Genomic DNA, 19,248 nt, shown 5'->3' with positions numbered 1-19,248 from the left:
TTTTTTGTTTTGTTCTTTTTTTTTCTTGACATATGCAGAAACAGCCTCCAGTCACAAGAACAGACAGGGCTTCTGAAGGAAGTCTGCTTTCTTGTGTGGAGGCATGTGTGCACTCCAGAAGAGGAATTAACCTACACTGAGTATAGCTACTGTTGAGTAACTTAGTGTTTACTCTTGTGCTAGATTTGGCAGACTGAGTGATGGTATGCTGTGGTGCTCTACTTTATTACTTGCGTTTCTGGTGCTTATCTTCTTCCTGTGATTTTTTTTCTTTGTTTTTGTTTTAAATAGTTGCTTGAAGTAACACTTCAGCTACTACAGGTTGTGAAAAGACATTTGGTAATGTGAACTTGGTGCACACATTACTGGAAGGACTCCCTTGGACTAAAGTATTCCAAGAGAATAACCAAATTCCTGTTCAAGTTAACACGAGATCACTTTTTTGATCAAAACTACTGTGAATATTGATCTCCTCACCTATTTTGCTCTTCCTTGAAGAAGGATCATTATTCAATAGATCTTACATCCAACAGTCTGCTGAGAGAATCTATATGCATTTCTGAATTATGTCAATTAAGGAAAAGCATTTCTGCTTCCTGTCCTTTCAAACCATTGTTTAAAATTCCATTTTAGAAACTATTGCTGAAAAAACATGGTCAAGTACATTGAGGAGGTATTCAGTTTTATTGTAGAGACACCTGCAGAAAGCCTGCTTATCATTGGATTTTAAGAGACTGATGTATTTAGCTTTGATATTTGATTTATAGAGAGATGTGTATTTTTATTTATCTAATTTGGAAGTCTGAGTAAGTTCTAAAGCTCATAGCTTTCAGTGAGGTAAAGAATAAAAGATGTCTCAGTCTATTGGACTTGCTTGTTTATTCAGTTTTAATGCTTCAAATAAAGCACTTACTTAATAAGTACTTTCGCTAAAGCATATTGGATATTTACACATTTACTAGCTTTAAAGTACTCCTAAGTGTTACCTCTTTTATAATGACTTTTTAATGCTTTTATGTTTAATTCCCTAGCCTATCCTTCTCTTTAAAAACATAAATGAAAGTCAATTGAGCAAGCAGACAGTGGCTTTGTGAGATCTCTGCAAGGATATTTGTGAGGAAGGCTTGTTTGTACCCTCAACCTTCAGGCTGCTTTGGGAAAATCAAATCTCAGAAGGCCAAGCTGGCAGCTGAAGTTCCATCCATGTTAAGTGTTGGGTGTTTCTAATTGCTCCCCGGAGATGCCTAAATTAGATGTCTGGAATAGTCCCTGTGAATACTTTACCCTCTGTTTCTGTTCTGCATCTGCTAGTATTCCAGTGCAAGGGATCAGATAGTTCTGCACGGTGCCGTGAAAAAAAGATAATGTTCCCACTGAGTTTCACTGGAATATAATGACTGAAAAAACCAAGTAAAGCATTTTACCAGAAACTTTGTGAAAACAAGCTAACTTGTGTTAGCTTACGTATATACATGTGCATACATATATATAATGTATGTGTACATTTTATAGTACACATGTCTGCAAGTTGGTCTACACACTGGCAGATGATTTTGTCCTTTGTATACTGCTTTTTGGTGGTGGGGTTTTTTTTGAGAGAGAGAGAGAAACTGTTAGGTATATCCTGTATACATCCACAGGCCTCAGTTATTGATGTGTTACGAAGCTTACTGCAGTTTTCAAGCTTACAGAAACATAATAAAGTGGTAAATGCACAGATATTTCTATTTTGAATCTCAGGCTGTGTTCTTTGCATTTGAGTATGTTCCAAAGCCCAAAGCAGAATATGGCTACAGACAATGCAAAGAAGTCCTTTCTTTGTCTTAGAAATACAAATAAAAAATCGTGGTTTCTCTTGTCATAGAACAGAATGGCCATGTACTTAACATTTCATAAGATGCATCTGGCATTCCAGTATAATTTCAGGCTGAGTAACGTGCAGTACTTTCTGAAAAGAATGGCCGTGTTAAATGGCAGAAACATGACTGTAAAGTACACATTATATCTGTTTCAGCCTGCATGCTGGTAGTGACAGGTGCTCAATGGTTGTCAGCATCCCTGTCAGCACGGAGACTCCTTTGACATTAAAGTCGCCAACTTGGTCCCAGTGCTGTGCTGCTCTATTGGCAGTTCCATCATGCTGTGGCCAATGGGAGAATGTCAGAGCTCTGCTGTTCTGCTGGTGTGTCACCAGCCCTCTGTGTTTTTGGTCTGGCCTCGCCTGTTGTTTGAACTTGCCACACTTATTCTTCAGCAGCTTTCCTGGGGGAAATGATCTGATAGGTTACGAGCGTATAGGTATCTTCAGGGCAATTCAAAACCACATCCAAAGCGACTTGTGTAAAGGTTTGTAATGATTACTGTTACTTTAAGCCAATCAATGGGCAGATTACCTGGGGACTCATTAAGTGGCATTTGCGGTGTCTGTAACAGAGTTTTGAGCTGTGTTTCAGGAAATGCAGTGACAGCCTTTAATGCTTAATTGACCTCTTCTCTTTGTTTCACGTTCCATGTTTCCTTCTGATGTGTTCCCTGGTGGCAGCAAACAGCCCTGCTCAGTATCCTGAACTTCTGCTCAGAGCTTCAGCACCTCAGCCTGGGCAGCTGTGTCATGGTGAGTAGCTGATGTGCCGTGTCCACACCTGTACTTGTAAACTTGACCTGGATCTGTGTTTCACAGAGGCATGTTAAATGCTGGGTTGATGTTAGGTGACTTGTCAAACTTCTGAAAGATTCAAGTTGGATGTAACTTAGTCGTCTTTTTAAAGATTGTACATTGGTTTTGTAGGCTTAAAATCCAACTTGTATTTTTTTCCATTGTTCCTCACCTTCCTAAATATTGGATCATTCCTAATATGCATACTTGCTTCTTTTTTCCAAAACAAATAAGTCTTTTTTTTAATTCATACCAAGTCATCATTCCTAGCAAGCTAACACTTGTGTGTGACACTACAGTCATAAACACAAGAATGCTTTCAACAGAAACTATTTGAGTCATAGACTTCCTTTCTTTGAATTAAAGAAAGAAAATGTGGGACTTGGAATTCCTGCACAGAGCTTAACTAAGCATTATTGAATATGCATGTCAGGGTTGTATGCAGTGGGACTGAACTTGGTATGTTGTATCTGGTGATAAACACAACTGGTAACTCAGCAGATAGACTTCCCTGTAGTTTAAGGAGCAAGTGACAGAGCAGAATTGACTCAGATTTTCCCCACTTTGACTTGTGGACAGAGAAGGAAGGCAGTATGATAATTTTTACAACAACTCCACTCTTCCTATGATTTTTTGATAGTGGATTGCATTCCTTCTACCTGTGGAGTTGTAGTACTTTGAGCCCCTTTGGCTTGTCTGAGGTATTAATGCTTCCATAAGGAAGTGTAGCAGCTGATCAACTTAGAATGGAAATAGGTGCCCTCTTTAAATGCACTTACACTTACAATTGCTGTTCCTATTGTCATAAAAAAGCAATTTTAATAATCTCTTGTAGAAAAGAAGGGAGTTTTCAAAGAAAATGAACTTGTAACTGCATTTTCACTGATCCTCAGTGTCAAGTGAATATAAAAGCACGTATGTCTGGGACTAAATAGAAACTTTATTTTTGTCTTTTGTAGGAGTAGACCTCAGTGTACAGTGAGTAATTTTCAGAGCTCTTTAGAAGTGACAAATGCTCAGGACTGATCTGTATGTGTGTTAGCAACTAAGAAGTCTTGAAACACCTGTGTGTGTCTGGAAGGGTAGTATATATGACACAGTGTTTATTTTCCTTGCAGATTGAAGACTATGATCTTATAGCAAGCATGATGGGAGCAAAATGCAAAAAGCTTCGCAGTCTGGATCTGTGGAGATGTAAAAACATAACTGAAAATGGAATAGCAGAGTTGGCTTCAGGCTGCCAGCTTTTGGAAGAGCTTGATCTCGGCTGGTGCCCCACGTTACAGAGCAGTACGGGCTGTTTCACAAACCTTGCGCGTAAACTCCCGAACTTGCAAAAGCTCTTTCTTACAGCCAACAGGTCTGTGTGTGACACAGACATTGAAGAGCTTGCAGCTAACTGTACTCATTTACGGCAGCTAGATATATTGGGTAAGAAAATATAGGAATATTGGTATATATTTTACTGTTCTCAGAAGCCTAAGAGTTATAAAAGGAATCCATGTGGTCAAACTGCCTTCTTATATACATATATATATGAAGTATGGTTTAGCCTGTGAAAAAAATGAGAGGTAAGTATTACTGCAGTGGGTTTCTGGCATATAAATCCTTTGGATTCTACTGGCTGTGAAATTTGATTGTTTAGTGTTAATTACTTAAGCTGAGAATTGTGTGGACTTGTTCCAGTAGCCTTTAGTTTCACAATAACCAGTATATTTAATGGACCTCTTCAGGTTTTGTTCTCAGAAGATCAGGTTTCTCTTTCTTGTTTCTGCTTTTGTTGTTTTATTTCTATGAAGTGTGACAAAGTATGTTTATAGTGGGAGACTCTGAGTAAGAAACAGATTTCTGCTTTTGCACAATACAGATACACTAAGCAGTATTAACAATTTGTCACTTCTAACAGGAACTGAATTTGTCTCTTCAAAGAGAAAAAGTATTATTAATAGCAAAATTTAAAATGGAATCACCATTGAGGTGGGAAAGAAGTGACAAGGCGCAAAGAATGCATCAAATCTTAGCTTTCTAATCTTCTGTAATGTCTATAGGTGACAAATATTTTGGGAAGTCTGATCTAAGTGCACTTTGGACTCCTGAGTAAGGACTTTTAGAATTGTAGTTTTATTCTTTTGTGGTGGAATGTGAGGTTTTCTTTAGAAGAACGAGTTTATGACAACGATGGTGGCCTTGAGATTGATGCGGGGAAGGTTTCTTCATGTTAACTTATTTTCACGGGGCTGGTTGAAAAACAAAGATTTAAATTATGAAAGAAGAGAAAGTAGCTGCACTGCATATTTTCAATAGTTAATTATTTTTGAGAAAGTATTACATTTAGATTGGAACTGATGCTCCAGAGAAACAGAGCCTTTTACTCAAATAATGTTACAAGCAACTTTAAGGCCTGTCAGTATTTCGCATTACCAAAATTTACCATATGGCTTCAGATTGTCATCACGATATAGACAGTAAATGCTCTTTACCATGAAATTGTTTTACTCATCTATAAATGAGAAAGTTACCGTCTCTCCAACATGGAAGGAGAATGAACAGATGAAAACTGAACTCTGCTTAGTGCATATTGTTCTGGATTAATGCAATAAGCTTTCGGGTGGTAATATATGTTTTTGCCTGTGGTCAAGGGAATCTGTTTTGTAGCTAGATTATCAGGGATATGTATTTCGCTGTTCAGACATGAAAAGTTTCCAAAAGACATAGTGAATACAGTCTTTCATAAACATGTATGTTCTCCTGACCACCCACATACACACTATTACAATGGCATTGTGTCTGCCCACAAATTGGTCTGACCTTTTCACTGTACCAAAGGCTGCGGAATGAATAGCTCAGTTGTGTTAAGCCTGCAGATAAGTCTGCTAGTTCTGCTGCCTCTCTGCCAGCACTGAAGGGTTTTTGCCACACTTCTCCTTTAACAATTGAATTCGCATTTGAATTCAGTTTAACATCTCATTGATGTTTTCATAGGAAAATGCGTGAACATGAAGAGGGATTCTGTTCCATTTGGTAGGTGCCTACCAGTATTGCTGAGTCAAGTGGGTTTGTAGTCACCATCTCCTGATAAAACTGCATATTGGGTTCAGCAGGGTGCTCTCCAGAAGATAGACAGTTGAATTATCTACAGGTTGTTACCAGAAATCTCAGTGTCTGCCCCCATAATTCACTTTCTTCTTTCATAGGAATACTTAGCAGAATACAACTTTTTTTTCTCTACTATAAACAGTCTGTACGAGGTGATGATAATGTATGTGAAGGAATGATCCACCTATTTTGGTAACAGTAAGAAAACTCTTCATATCTTTTGAACATGGGAGCCATTACATTACAGTCTGTGGTTCAGAGAAGGTGTTGTCAAGCGTGATCACAACCTTGCTTAGGTCATCTGGAGGTAGAATTGCCAGATGTTCAAAAGTAAGCGCAGAAATCTGTTTTATGAACCAAAGACCTCGTCTCTTACATCACAAGAATGCTGAGAAAGTTATAAATCTCATTACGTGCTGTGACTTCTGGCTGCTGATATAGGACCATTCTATCACAATAAACTGTAAATTCTTAGTGTGACAACAGGTCTGAAGCTATTAGAGGCTTGAAGTCAGTTCTCAGCTTCACAAGGTTAACCTTGAACATTGGGTCTTCTCTGTGATGTGAATGAGGTACTCTTAGTGCATCCTTTGTCATCTCCCAAGTAAAGTACAGGCTGTGTTACCCATGTGTTGTGAAGGGTACTGAAGTATTACTGCTAGGTTAGCAGTGCATGTAGAAAGGAAACTTACTTTGTCCCAACTACACTGCATAAAAGCTTGATTTTTTTTTCCTTTTATTTCCTGTGTACAGGGACTTAGCTAAGTAGAGATCAGAATGTCTCACCTTGCAGTATAATCTCCAGCATGGACAATACTTTGCTTGTTTCTTTGTGCAACTGGTAGAACTTAGAAATGTCGCAGGGAGAAATTCTTGTTTCAATTACAGAATATATAATATACAGAATATTTATACTCCCACTGTTTTGGGGACTGAAGGAAATCTAAACCTCTGAAAGATAGCTTGTTGAATTGTTCTTCATTTAAGTGTTTAAAAAAATATATTTTATGTACCCTGAATTCCATTCTTAGGTGGTAGATCCTGCAGCTTGCAAAAGCTTTCAGTGTATGCCATATCAGCTGCTCAGTTGCATTGCTGTGAGTCTACCAGCTGCTGTCAAGGATGAAGAATAAGTCATATTAACTTCACTTCCCAAAAATCTTAACTGTCTTTGTCTTGCACAAAGAGCAATAAAAAGTAGGCACCCTTGCTACTGCAGAATTCGTGTACTACTGTCTACATACCAGCACCTCCTACACGTTTCTGAGCAACAGAAAAACCAACTGCCCCCTTTCCGGCTGTCAAAATCTCCAGCTTTCTCTTGAGGACATCAACACGTTGCTAGTCAATTCAAACATTTAAATGTGCACCATCTTTAAACTTGTAATTTGAGTGCTATAAATTGAGTAAAATGTAAAGAATAAAAGGCAAATCTGGTTGGTTAGGGAAGTGAAGGAAAAGTGAGAGTGATTGGGAGAATAGTGCTAGTTATTTCCAGTGTATCTCCCTTTTTAGCCTAGTAACATCTATGTGTTATTTTTGAGTAAGTTGGAAGATTTTTTTTTCACGTGCACCTTTTTGAGAGTTTCATATTATTGTATTTTTAAATGAAATTACTGGAGGCACATTTAAAGAAAGAAAACCCTTTAATATTAATTCTTATCATTTGTGTAGCAGTACTTTTTGCCCCACAGATAGGGACTCTGGCAGTTTTCCAGATACAGTATTTCTGTAGCCATCATATACTCCTTGACTGCTCTAAAACTTGAGGATTTAGATGTATGATGCATATAAATGAAATCATTTACAGCTGATAAATGTAATTGTTCTCACAAATAAATCATTACTCAAAGTGCCATTTATGAAGAGGATACCAGATAATTTATTTTTTTCTGGACAATAAACTGAGCAACAGAAAAAAAAAAGGCAGATGTCAGTAGACCAGTTAGGAATTTACTTAAAGAAATGGACAGCATAGGAAAAATTGTATCACATAGGTCTAAAAGCCTCCAAACTATAGGAAAATGTGCAATATAGGTAATCAGCATATATTGTCAGTTTTTGAAAGGCAAGGAAAAACACACTTCTGAAATGCTTTTGAATGTGCTTTTGAGAAATGTCTCATTAACTCCACCTTGTATAAGTCAGTCTGTGGACGATGTTTGATTGTGCCCTGGTGTGAATGACCAAAGACCAACCATATTGCTGGCCTTTTTAGCTTTGGAAAAGATCTTTCCTAACATAAGATGTTAAGTCTGGGGATGAAGAAAGAAAGAGGTGCAGTAAAGCATGTATTTGTGTAACCTATTGGGTTCTAAATCCATCTAAAAGATGGAGCTGTAGGGCAATTGTCAATGTCCAGATAGGAAGGAATGAAGAGGAGATCTTCCTACACACAGAATGGCCAGGCATCTCTGTCTAGCATTTTATAGAAGCATTGGATTTTAGATCTTAAATGCTGAGATGCACAAACAAAACCAGTTCTAAGTGAAGGTGCTAATACTGTAGCAATGTTAGGGTTGGTGGAAAGAAGATAGCTGAAACTCCAGGGGAAAAAAAAATACACTGACATGTTAGAGGAGATCCTTCTGCTAGGACAGCAGTACTATGATACAATTATGATTAAGTGAAGTAAAAAACTAAAGATATAAACATTTGTATGTGGGCCAATAGGACTGCTATATTGACCAACTGACCATTGTGGTGACAGTGTTTATATGATGGTAAGAGAGTTAAAAGTCACCATCGTGATACACCTTAATTATCTCTCTGTAGATGAGGTAAAATTTGGTGGCAGGGACTGTTCACAAAGAATGTCCCTAAATAATTAATCCAAGAGTAGGTGAAAACCACATTTAGAGACACGCATGCTTATACAGAGAATTACAGCAGGCTACTAGAAACAGTCATCCTTCTGGAAATTAATCCTGTTCAAAGGAGGGAAATAGGAAGGTGAAACAACATCACAGTAAGGCAGAAATAAGCTGTTGGTTAAAGGTAGTGCTAAAACACTATTGCAGGTATGTTGGAAGAAGTTTATAAGAGAATTAATCAGACTGGTAGGTAAAACGTGTGATCTGGCTACTCAGATACAAGAAGGCTCTTGCAGGAAAGCATCTCTTCATAAGTACTTGCTGCAAGGGCATTCAAATAGGCTGCAACTTCTCTCCAGGAGATTAGCCTGGAAAGTTATCTTAAAATGGAATGCTGATGCAGGAAGCTTTTGAACAAATTAATAAGTTGAGTGATAATGAATTGTTAGGACTGATATTTATGCAGCAGTTCTAAATAAGCTCAGATGCCAAGATGTTCATCTTACTTCTGGTATATGGTTTCTAACTTAGATGAGCCTCAATGCTAGAGAAGTAAAGGGTCACAAATGTGCAACTGGACATAGAGTGTGTTAAGATATTGTGAAGGAGAGCTCCATCCCTGTGAGATCTTTCACCTGTTAGCCTTTTCAAACTTAGAGTTTCTTAGAGTTTGTGGTGAAGGTAAACAGTGATATAATCTGGATAGGACTTCAGAAGTTTGTACCAAGGCTGTTCTGCTTTTATAACAAGCTGCTTTCTGTCTTAGAGAAGGGGTTTCAGAAAGGAGAAGCAGAGGATAAAAATTAATTGTCCCTTTGCACGAGGAAACTAGGGTTGCTACTCTGGTCACCAAGGATCCATAATGTGATAGGTGCTGTCTCATCTGTTCATGAGTAATACAGGCAAAGGGGTGAGTAATGCCATGCTAGAACTTGCTGATAATGCATATGCAGTTAAGTTTTTCAGCTTTAGATTTTTCTTACTTAAGGCTGAAGGTTTGCAAAACAATCCTGTGATACTTAGTGACCAGATGATAAAGCAAGAGGAAAAAAGAGTTCAATCGAGCTTATGAATGATTTAGAAAAAGTGAAATGTCCATGCTTTACCAATAAATGTCTGCCAGTAGATATTCACAGGCCTGCTGCGTGCATAAGTCTCTTTAGAGTCAGTAGAAATTGAGCAGCGTGTCACACTGTAGATGTCCATGCTTGGTTTACTTTCTGAATAACCTACCTGACTACAAGCTGTTTCAGTAAGGCATGGGTGTCTTGGGCTGCTTGTTGTAGAATTGCTTAGATTGGAAGGGATGTTAAATATCATGTAGTTCCAACCCCCAGTTGTGGACACGGTTGTCAGCCACTAGATCAGATTGCCCAGAGTCCCATCCAACCTGGCCTTGAATGCTTTCAGGGATAAGGCATCCACAGCTTCTTTGGAAAACCTGTTCCATCACCTTATCTTCTGACTAAATAAGTAGTTCCTAACATCTAGCCTAAATTTCCCCTCTTTTAGTTTAAAGCCCCCTTGTCCTGTCACTGTTAGTGTAAAAAGTTTGGCCCTCCTGCTCATGACCTCCCTTTTTAAGTACTAGAAGGCTGCAGCGCTGTCTCTCCAGAGACTTCTTTTATGGGAGCCAAACAAGCCAAACTCCTTAAACCTTTCTTCATAAGGTGCTCCAGCCTTCTGATCATCTTCATGGCCCTCCTCTGGGCCTGCTCCAACAGCTCCGCATCCTTCCTGTGCTGGGGAGAAATGAACAAGCAAGGCAGGAGTCGAGCCTACAGTGTTCTCATCCATAGCCTGATGTGTTATCTATTGTGCCACTGGCCCCAATAAAATATATAATATATTTCAAGTAATAGGCAGCAAAGCTTCCTTTTTATTTATTTTTTTATTAAAATGTAAAAAAGCTGTGTGGATGCGTTGTTGCTGATTATTAATTTATTTTCTTCTAAAAGTAACAATATTGTATCTGTTGTAGTTTCCATGGATATAAATAGGAGGCATGATTTTCAGAGTGATGTAAGAGAACAGGGGTTGTCTTCTGAGAAGTGTTCCTGTATGGTGCGGGTTTAATACCTACATCCACTTTAGAGTCCTAGAAGCCTTGCTGGTGTATTTGGGGTTGGAAGAGCCTATAATAGCCTGTGTTGTGCCAGTCATTGCAGCCAGCAGAAAAGTCCCAAGAGCATGAGTGCAGCCAAAGCCCAGGATCTAGTCATTGGGTCTTGCAGCTTTGGGTATTTTGGTCAGCTTCTACCTTTAGGAATTTCTCTTGAAGTTGTAAAGTTTCTCCTAAGCAGCAAATGATGTAATTGATTAGCTGAGTTAGGAAAATGCAATGAGCTTCTTAAAGGCAAAAATTATACAGAGACTGCCACTGAGAAGTTTTTTTGTTTGAAACCTGATTGAAATAACGTAAATAAAAATGGCATTACTAGAATTCTTTTCGTGCAATACTAGCAGCTTTAAAACAAACTAAAACTTTTTTGTAACTTTGCCTTTTTTCTGTCTCTTTTGTTTTCAAACAGGGACGAGGATGGTTAGCCCAGCATCTTTAAGAAAATTGCTGGAATCTTGTAAAGATCTTTCTTTACTCGATGTGTCCTTCTGTTCACAGATTGATAATAGAGTTGTCCTGGAGCTGAATGCCAGCTTTCCTAATGTGTTCATAAAAAAGAGTTTCACCCAGTGACTCACTGCATATGCTGCTATGGAATTCCTTTGACAGTTATTTCCTGTGAATTTGTGCTGATTTTTTTTTTTTTTTTAAGAAAAGTTCCTATGAAGTAGTGGAGTGTATTAATTATCTGCACAAATGAGTAAAATACATTTTAAATTTAAGTATGTTATGCATTTCTTAGAGCTGATATTGTACCTAACATTTGTTTTACTTTAATTGGTGGCACTGCATGTTTTTAAATACTAGCAAGAAAATGAAAAACATCTTATGTGTCCCATAATAGGGTGCTATACACAGTAAACTATGTTAATATCTAGAAAAAGAAAATGTTGAATACCAGTTAGGAAAAAAAAAATGGGTGCTTCCTTCTTTATTGATATGTGTATGTGTATATCTAAACGTATACAGGTACACACACACAGGTGGCATTTTAATTTGGTCTGCAGCATAACATCTTATGATCAGGCTTATGGTTAGTTGTTTTAAAAACTGTTTAAGCTTCATTCAGAATGGACTGAAAAGGCAGGCGTTCTTCCTTTTTTGTGGCAATTAACTGTATCTGATAGATTTTTTCATCCCTTCCTCCATCTGAAATGTAGTGGTGTTTTACAGTCTCAGCATAAGTGACAAAACAGATGAGATTCAAGAACCTTCCACCTGAACGTGTAGCAGAAATGAAAGAGAAAGTTGCCAGCTGCATCTTGGTGTTGGATATAAAGTTTGAGCCATACATAGTGTCATAACTGATGCATAGAAAATTCCAGACCAGTTTTCTTTGAACAGTCAAGATGGTTGGTTTGTATGCATCTAATTATCATGCACAGTATCGTAAAAAATAGTACTTAGGTTACTGCATTAGCAAATGTCCCTTGCACTGGAATAAGATCTATCAAGTAGTAAGAACAAGCATCTTTGTTCAGTAAAGCAGCAATGAAAATTCAGTGGTTTTGAAAGGAGGGCAGTGTGTTTTGGTAATCCAAGGGATTGGATTTGGTTTCTTTTTCTGTATGTGTTTTCTTTTTTCCCAAGATGTGAGAGCTCCAAGTTCTGTTGTACTCTCTTCAGCACTGTTGAAATGTTGAAGGACAGCTGTGTCGATGAACTATGATAAGGGTTTCTTCCTTTTGCACTTCCTTGGATGAAGCTTTTCTCTTTTCTTGAATACCACTGCTAGAATGCATTGCTGTGTACACCGAGAGTTGAGTGTTTTACTTTTTTAGCTATTGTTGAAGAATGTGGACCATGAAATACATCCTGTGATTTGATACTGGCTCCGCTGTTGCTGTCATGATGGCACTTGCTACCTACTGGAAGAAGAGGGAAAAACTCATCTGGCAGAAATATGTTATTGCACTGAGGACTACTGGCAAAGAGTACTTCCGTTCACACAGTAAATAACCACGCAGTGCTAGAGGACCACTACACAAATTGTTAAAGATTTGACAGTCTCTGCAGTTCCTGGATGAACAGTCTGAACTCTTGTGCTGGTGCCAATGCTTTTCAAACCGTGTCACAAAACAACTAAAAAACATGTGTCTGATTTTTATAAGACGACCTTTTTTTTTTATTATTATTATTTTTTTTAGTGTTACAGAATCTTTTGGGAATTCCAGATCCAAAGAAGGGCATGAACAGTTGGCTTCTTGATTTATATTTTTTTCCTCTGCACAGATGGCACTATGGGATTTCCAGACAGATCCATTCCAATTTTATTTTGTTTTTAAGTAACCTGGACATTATCAGAGAATTTCAGATTCAGATTTTGTTTTCCCCACTGACAGATGTCAACTTGGCATGATTCTATGTGAAATTTCATTTCTTTCAATCAGGTTTAGGTTGATTTACTTTCTGGGAACTTTGAATATATATATATATATTTTATCTATAAGTAATGTTTTTCATTGTAACTTAATATTGAACGTTACTGTCCTAGCTGTAGAAGAATACAGGTTCAGATAATGGGACTTTTCAAAGAACAGTATTTTAAAACAAATGTTTTTGTTGAAAAATTTCACTTCTCAGGGTGCATCTGTGTTTCATTCTCTTTTTTTTTTCTTAGAGATCTTGTTTTCCACTGTAAATAGAATGGGATACGGATGAAGTGATATCCATTGTGCCTTTAAACTGGTTAACTAAATAGCATAGTGTCATTTCTGTAGCATCAGTGAATCAAATAAGTGTTTTTGTAGTTGTGTATGTGTGAAGGATTTCATTTTCTGTTGCTTTTTAGGTGGTATAAAGGAGGTTTAAATAGACATTTTGTTGTTCATACTTAGGGTTTTTTTTCTTTACTTTGTGCCTTCTGTTTGAAGCTGGTTTTATTGAAGTTCTCTACTGTAACTTGAAAGATAAATTGAAATCTACTCTTTATTTTGGCCATTTAAAATTTGGCTATTGCTAATGTAATTAATTCAAATAGATGAGAAATAATTGGAAAAGACTTCCATCTGTAATTGTACACTTTAACCTTCACTCAGTGGGTAAAAAGCTCTTTTAGCTTTGGCTTTATACCTCCAAGATGTCTTCCAGCAAAGCGAGGAAAGACTGGACTTCACATTTCTGATATTACCAAGATAGTAAAACAAGATACTTTTAGACCTTCCTTATATGTCACAATGAAGCAAATGTAAGTTGCTTTATTTTGTGGTTTTATTTTACACTTAGGTGTGTATATGTGTGCACACAAATGTATGTACTTGTATATATATACTGATGTATAAATCTCAGCGTTTTTCATGTAAGAATTTAGTGAAGTACAGATAGCAGCAGAAGGTGTTTTCTAGCAGCTGTGTTTTAAAATGTTTTACAAGTGATGGAGAGGGCTGTGTTTCTCTCCATCCGTGCAACAGGAAAAGCCTGTGGCCTGGGCAGTACAGGTGTGCTGGATTTCCTATGTTGCTTTGCCAAAGTGCCTTTTGTTTGCCTACAGGTGAGAGATATGACAAGGTATGGTAGAGTGTGAATGCAAAGTCCGATAACTACTGTGGTCTCTCTCCATGTGAAGTGGGCATATAGAGGGACGTTTGTTTTAGTTTCATTCAATCCAAAGTGAGCGATGCCAATTGTTCTGGAATTGAGTGGTCTCCTCCAACGTTTGACCATCTCTCAGTCACATAATCTACATTCTGCTTTTAAGGATATTCCATTTTTTTATCTCATCTTTTGATGTTGGCTGTCTGTCACAGTCATTGTAGAAGGTGTGTTTGGCAACAAATGTTTAAAAAATGCATTGCTAAAATGTCCTTTAAAAAGAAAAAAAGACATGCTATGAAGTTCTGTCCTTAAACTAAAGGGGGATTTGCTGTACTGTACGTATGAAGTTGGCTTGAGCTGTCATACAGGGAGACAAGTCATTCATTGTGGTCATTTTTAAAGTTAATGGGAATTTTGCCACTTAACACATCTTCCGAAGTGTTGATGCTCCAATTCAATGGTGTACTTACTTGTGTTCATAATTGTGATTATTTTGGTGGACTAAATAGCTTTCTGGATGTGGATGAGGCTGCTTATGATTAAATTATGCACTTGATTGACTACATTAGTGAGCAGGACTTGTGTAGAAGAATGACTTTGCACAGCAGTTTGGAACTTCTAATCCCCAGGTACTTAGAGGTCCAAATTTCAGACCAAAAGAAAAACAAAAAGCAAAAAGCCAACAAAATAGGGGAAACTCATCATATTTATTGCCCAATTCTTAGAGCTCTCGTGTCAGCCTTTCCAGATATAAGATGTCCAGTAATCGTGGTATGCAGTGAGTTGGTTTCATCTCGGTAAGTGCTATTCCTCTGGAAGTTAGACTGGTTTAAGTGAGGAATCTTAGCACCTCTAGAGAGCTATTAATCTCCTCCTTAGATGTTTGAGGAAAGTCAAATGAATCGTTTCCTGGGGTCTCTCTAAGGAGGCTCTGGAAGGTGCAATTTAGTTCAGGTTAGATACTTTGCTTTGAACTGAGGTTAATTCCATCCAGCGTTGTACTACCAGCCTTGGAATAGCAAAAACCAAAACCAGAACAGCATCCATCCCCCAAACATCAGAATCTTTTCAAATGAGTCCAGAAGGAAGCAAGTCAATGGAGAAGCTGACTTGAAAAAGTCAGATTTTATATTGCTAGGATCTGCTTCTACTCTTGAGACCCTTGCCAATGCCCATGGTGTCTTTTTTTCTTAAATTAAAATGAATCCCCTTTCTTTGTTTTAAAACATCATCCACCTAACTGGCTATATGTATAGTTCTGTAAATGCATGAAATTAACTGGAAAACATAATTAATATATTGTAGTTATTTTTATAATCTTTCGTATTGCTGTAATTAAGACTATGACTACTTTAAGTGCTCTCCTGTCATCCGAAATGTTACCCGCTGTGCCCTTGCAAAATTGTGTGTTCAGTCCTAATTTATATGTGTATACTTATGCATCTTATGGGATATGTTTCACAGATCACATCTGCAGGACTGCTGAATTTACAAAGACTAGAAAAAATGTAGCATTTTCTTATATGGAGCTTGGGAGTGGCTTTATGTATCTATTTCCATGTTCATTATTACTCTTCTGTGATGATTCCATATGTTGTAGCTTTTGATATTGCTAGGCTAAAAATTCCTGGTTTAATGCATCTGTACATGCTATGTTAGACACAGTCGACGTTTTTCCAAAATAAAAGTGTTTGTCTTTCACAGAGATGGTGGTTTCTATGACTCCACATTTCTGATTTGATAATGAAAGTACTCTTTAATTAAACATCTTACTGTGTGTGGGACAAGATGTGATGGTTGACATCAGGAAGCATCAAGACATGAGTCTTGTTTGCTAAGGGCCTCGTGGTCCTTCAGAGAAGGACCTTGGAAAGAGGTGGCTCTCATTAGGAAGATTCAGCCTTAGTAATAGCAGACAGTAGTGGCATTTGTCTGTTCAGCTGATGGATAAAGTAGTGTTATTTTAGTTTGAATTGTGGAGATCTGGATTGTTTTGATTTAAAAATATCTGTTATGACAGACACCCTAAGTAGTAGAGGATCCTTTGTGAGGACTGAAGTTTTTCCCTTCTGTGTTTTGTTCCCCTTCTCTAGAGACAAATGAGTCTATTAAACAAACAAACCCAGCAAGCACCAGAACACAGCTGTTTGAAATCTCTTGGATACTGAAGAAATACCAAGTGTGGAATCATTTAGGTTGCAGAGGGACCTTTTAAGATCATTTAGTTCCAACCTTCCTTTAATAGGGACAGGGTACCTCCCTCTAGACCGGGTTGTTCAAAGCCCCATCCAGCCTGGCCTTGAATACTTCCAGGGAGGGGGCATCCACAACCTCTCCTGGCAACCTGTGCCAGTGTCTGACCACCCTCTCAGTAAAGAACTTCCTAATATCTAGACTAAATCTGCACTCTTTCCAGTTTCAAGCCATTTCCTGTTCTCCTGTCACATACATGCCCTTACAAAAAGTCCCTCCCCAGCTTTCCTGTAGGCCCTCTTCAGATACTGGAAGGCTGCTATAAGGTTCCCCTGGAGCCTTGTCTTCTCCAGGCTGAGGAGCCCCCAGCTCTCTCAGCCTGTCCTCAAAGGGGGAGGTACTACAGCTGTCTGATCATTTTTGTGGCCTTCCTCTGGATCTGCTCCAAGAACTCCATGGGATTGCCCTAACCCTCATACAGGACTTTGCACTTGGGCTTGTTGAACATCATGAGGTTGGCATGGTCCCACCTCTCAAGGCTGTCCAGGTCTCTCTGGATGGACGGCATCCCTTTCCTCTAGCATGTCAACTGCACCACTCAACTTGGTGTCATCTGCAGGTTTACTGAAGATACATTTGATTCTGCTGTCCATGTCCCCCTACACAGATGTTAAATAACACTAGTCCCTCCCCAGCTTTCCACTAGGCCCTCTTCTGATCCTTGAGGAACACCACTTGCTACTTGTCTCCTCTTGGACACCGAGCCACTGATCACAACTCTCCAAGTGCTAATTCCTTATCCAGCAAGTGATCCATCCATCAAATCCATTTTTTCTCCAATTTGGCAACCAGGACATCATGTGGAACAGTGTCGTATCACGTGAGTTGAGAAAAGAATTATACCATTATACCATTGTGAAGAGCTGTTGGCTAGTGACAGTTTTACTCTCAGAACAGTGCTCTGCTTACTGTTAAGAGATGGGTTCTCTGCTGAGCACTGCTCTGTTTAGATTTACTTTCCTTGTTACAGTGCCATAGACTTCTGCACTATGTACAGCACTCTGCAAGCAGAGTCTATTCGTGATTTGGAAATCAGTGGCTGTGCCGTGCTTGCAGCTATTTTGGAATAGCTACCAACAACGAGATAAAATAATCAGGAGTTAGTGTGATCACAGGGGGGACCTTGCACTTTCTGATTTAACTTCCACTTACAGGCAAGTCCTAATTACCAGCTGTCCCTTGAGCCATCTTAGTAAAATTGATTAGGTGATCTCATCCTCGTTCTTCCAAGTGAGCACAAAACCGCTACAGCATTTCAGCATCTTGTGGCTTTTGGCATTTATCTTCTCACTGGGCTTGTGTCGAGGCTGAGCAGATCTCTACAAACGAGTTGTACTGGACGGTATCTGTAAATACTTCTGCTCTGCAGGCAGCACCACTGTCAAGTTATGCCCTGTTTTTTAATGACAAATCAAGAAGAAAAAAGGCATAACGACCTCTAAGCATGTTTTCTGTAGCTGGAGGATATTTGTATCACCTAATTTTGAATGTCTAGAGTGGGTGCTGAACTTAGGAGATTGGTATCCCAGGATCTATTTGCTCTTGATAGCTGCATGTCTACATAGGGCAGCTCAAATCAGTCTTGAAATGGCATCTGGAGAAGCTGAAGTCTATAAACCATGTGCAACTAATGTTAGAAACTAGATTCCTGAGCTGCACAGCATGTCCTGATGTGGCTGGACTCTGAGGAAGAGGCTGTTCGTCCTGTGATGCTCGCTACCAGTCTTAACTTCTCTTGCTTCCACCAAAAGAGTCAGCTTTCTGTGCTCTGTTGGTTCAACTGCAGCTGATTGCTTCCTACAAAATATCTTGGCTGGAAAGCCTTTTTATTTTCTGCTGTTTGAACGTTTAAAACTTTTTTAGCCTCCCAAATTGAATGCTAAAACCAGCAGGAGGAAGCAGGCAGAAAAACACAGTGAGAAAATAACAAGGAGCAGTGGGTGCGTGTTGGTTGGGCAAATGTCTTAATTTGAGTTAGCATACTCAAATGCTACTTCTGATTTTGTTTTAAAACTCCCTAATTTTTAGATACTTCCTTGCACTACTTCATCCGAAAGATGTCCAGATCAAGGTTGTTTATTTTTGCCTCACAGTGGCGGTTCAAGCCCTCGTACTGCTGTGAGCATACGAGGATGTAAATGAGTCCTACTTGGCTTCAGTGACTTTCCCAGAGAAGGTCCTTTGAGAAGCAGAAGACTGGGAAGTTTAGTCTAGGAAAGCTGACAAGTACTATTCAGGGCATGTTGAGGACAGTTTAGCAAAACAAGAAGCAGAAAATGGTGGGAGTGGTTCATGGATGTGCTTTTCATGGCTGTTTCCTTACACTGAGCTGCATGGGCTCAAGAAGCTAATATCCACATGCTTTGCAGTTGCAGTCCCAGAATATTCTGAGAGCTGTGTCTGTATGTGCAATCTTAGACACCATGTTTACTCTCTGTGCTGTCATTCTGTAAGTCATACACATTCAGCACTCACCCATTTCTCACTTTGAGCTCCTCGTAGTACCCTAGCAGCATTTACCTCAGTGTTCTGTATATTTGTCTTCAATCTCCCCCTGAGATTTTTTTTTCTTGACTACATTTCCAAATGTTATTTTTTCCCCAAGTATTCTGCTTGACCAGCAGTAAACTGAAAGTACATTATCAGTGTATAGCTCAGATTTGACTGCTGCATCTTCTCCACATAAACCCAAAGGTCTCTGTGCAAGTGCAGGCACAGCTCAGGCCCGGACTGCCTCCTCCTTGTCTGGATACCCATGGCAGAAACCACCTGAC

General features: G+C 38.7%; 1 protein-coding gene across 2 annotated transcripts in view; it reads left to right on the top strand.

Annotated features, from left to right (window-relative positions):
- The window catches only part of FBXL4 (F-box and leucine rich repeat protein 4), a 52,853-nt gene extending 40,045 nt beyond the window's left edge, over positions 1-12,808 (top strand). For both annotated transcript variants that reach the window (XM_065731056.1, XM_065731057.1), the window contains exons 7-9: positions 2,543-2,614; positions 3,775-4,087; positions 11,097-12,808. In XM_065731056.1, the coding sequence (XP_065587128.1) occupies positions 2,543-2,614; positions 3,775-4,087; positions 11,097-11,260 (549 nt within the window). In that variant the 3' untranslated portion in view covers positions 11,261-12,808. The remainder of the gene's footprint in view (positions 1-2,542; positions 2,615-3,774; positions 4,088-11,096) is intronic.
- Positions 12,809-19,248: the final 6,440 nt, after the last annotated feature.

This window comes from Cyrtonyx montezumae, unplaced genomic scaffold, assembly GCF_038088225.1.
Source record: "Cyrtonyx montezumae isolate F1298 unplaced genomic scaffold, pur_monq_1.0 scaffold_13, whole genome shotgun sequence".
Taxonomy (NCBI): Eukaryota; Metazoa; Chordata; class Aves; order Galliformes; family Odontophoridae; genus Cyrtonyx; species Cyrtonyx montezumae.
This window is presented reverse-complemented; position numbering and strand designations above follow the sequence as displayed.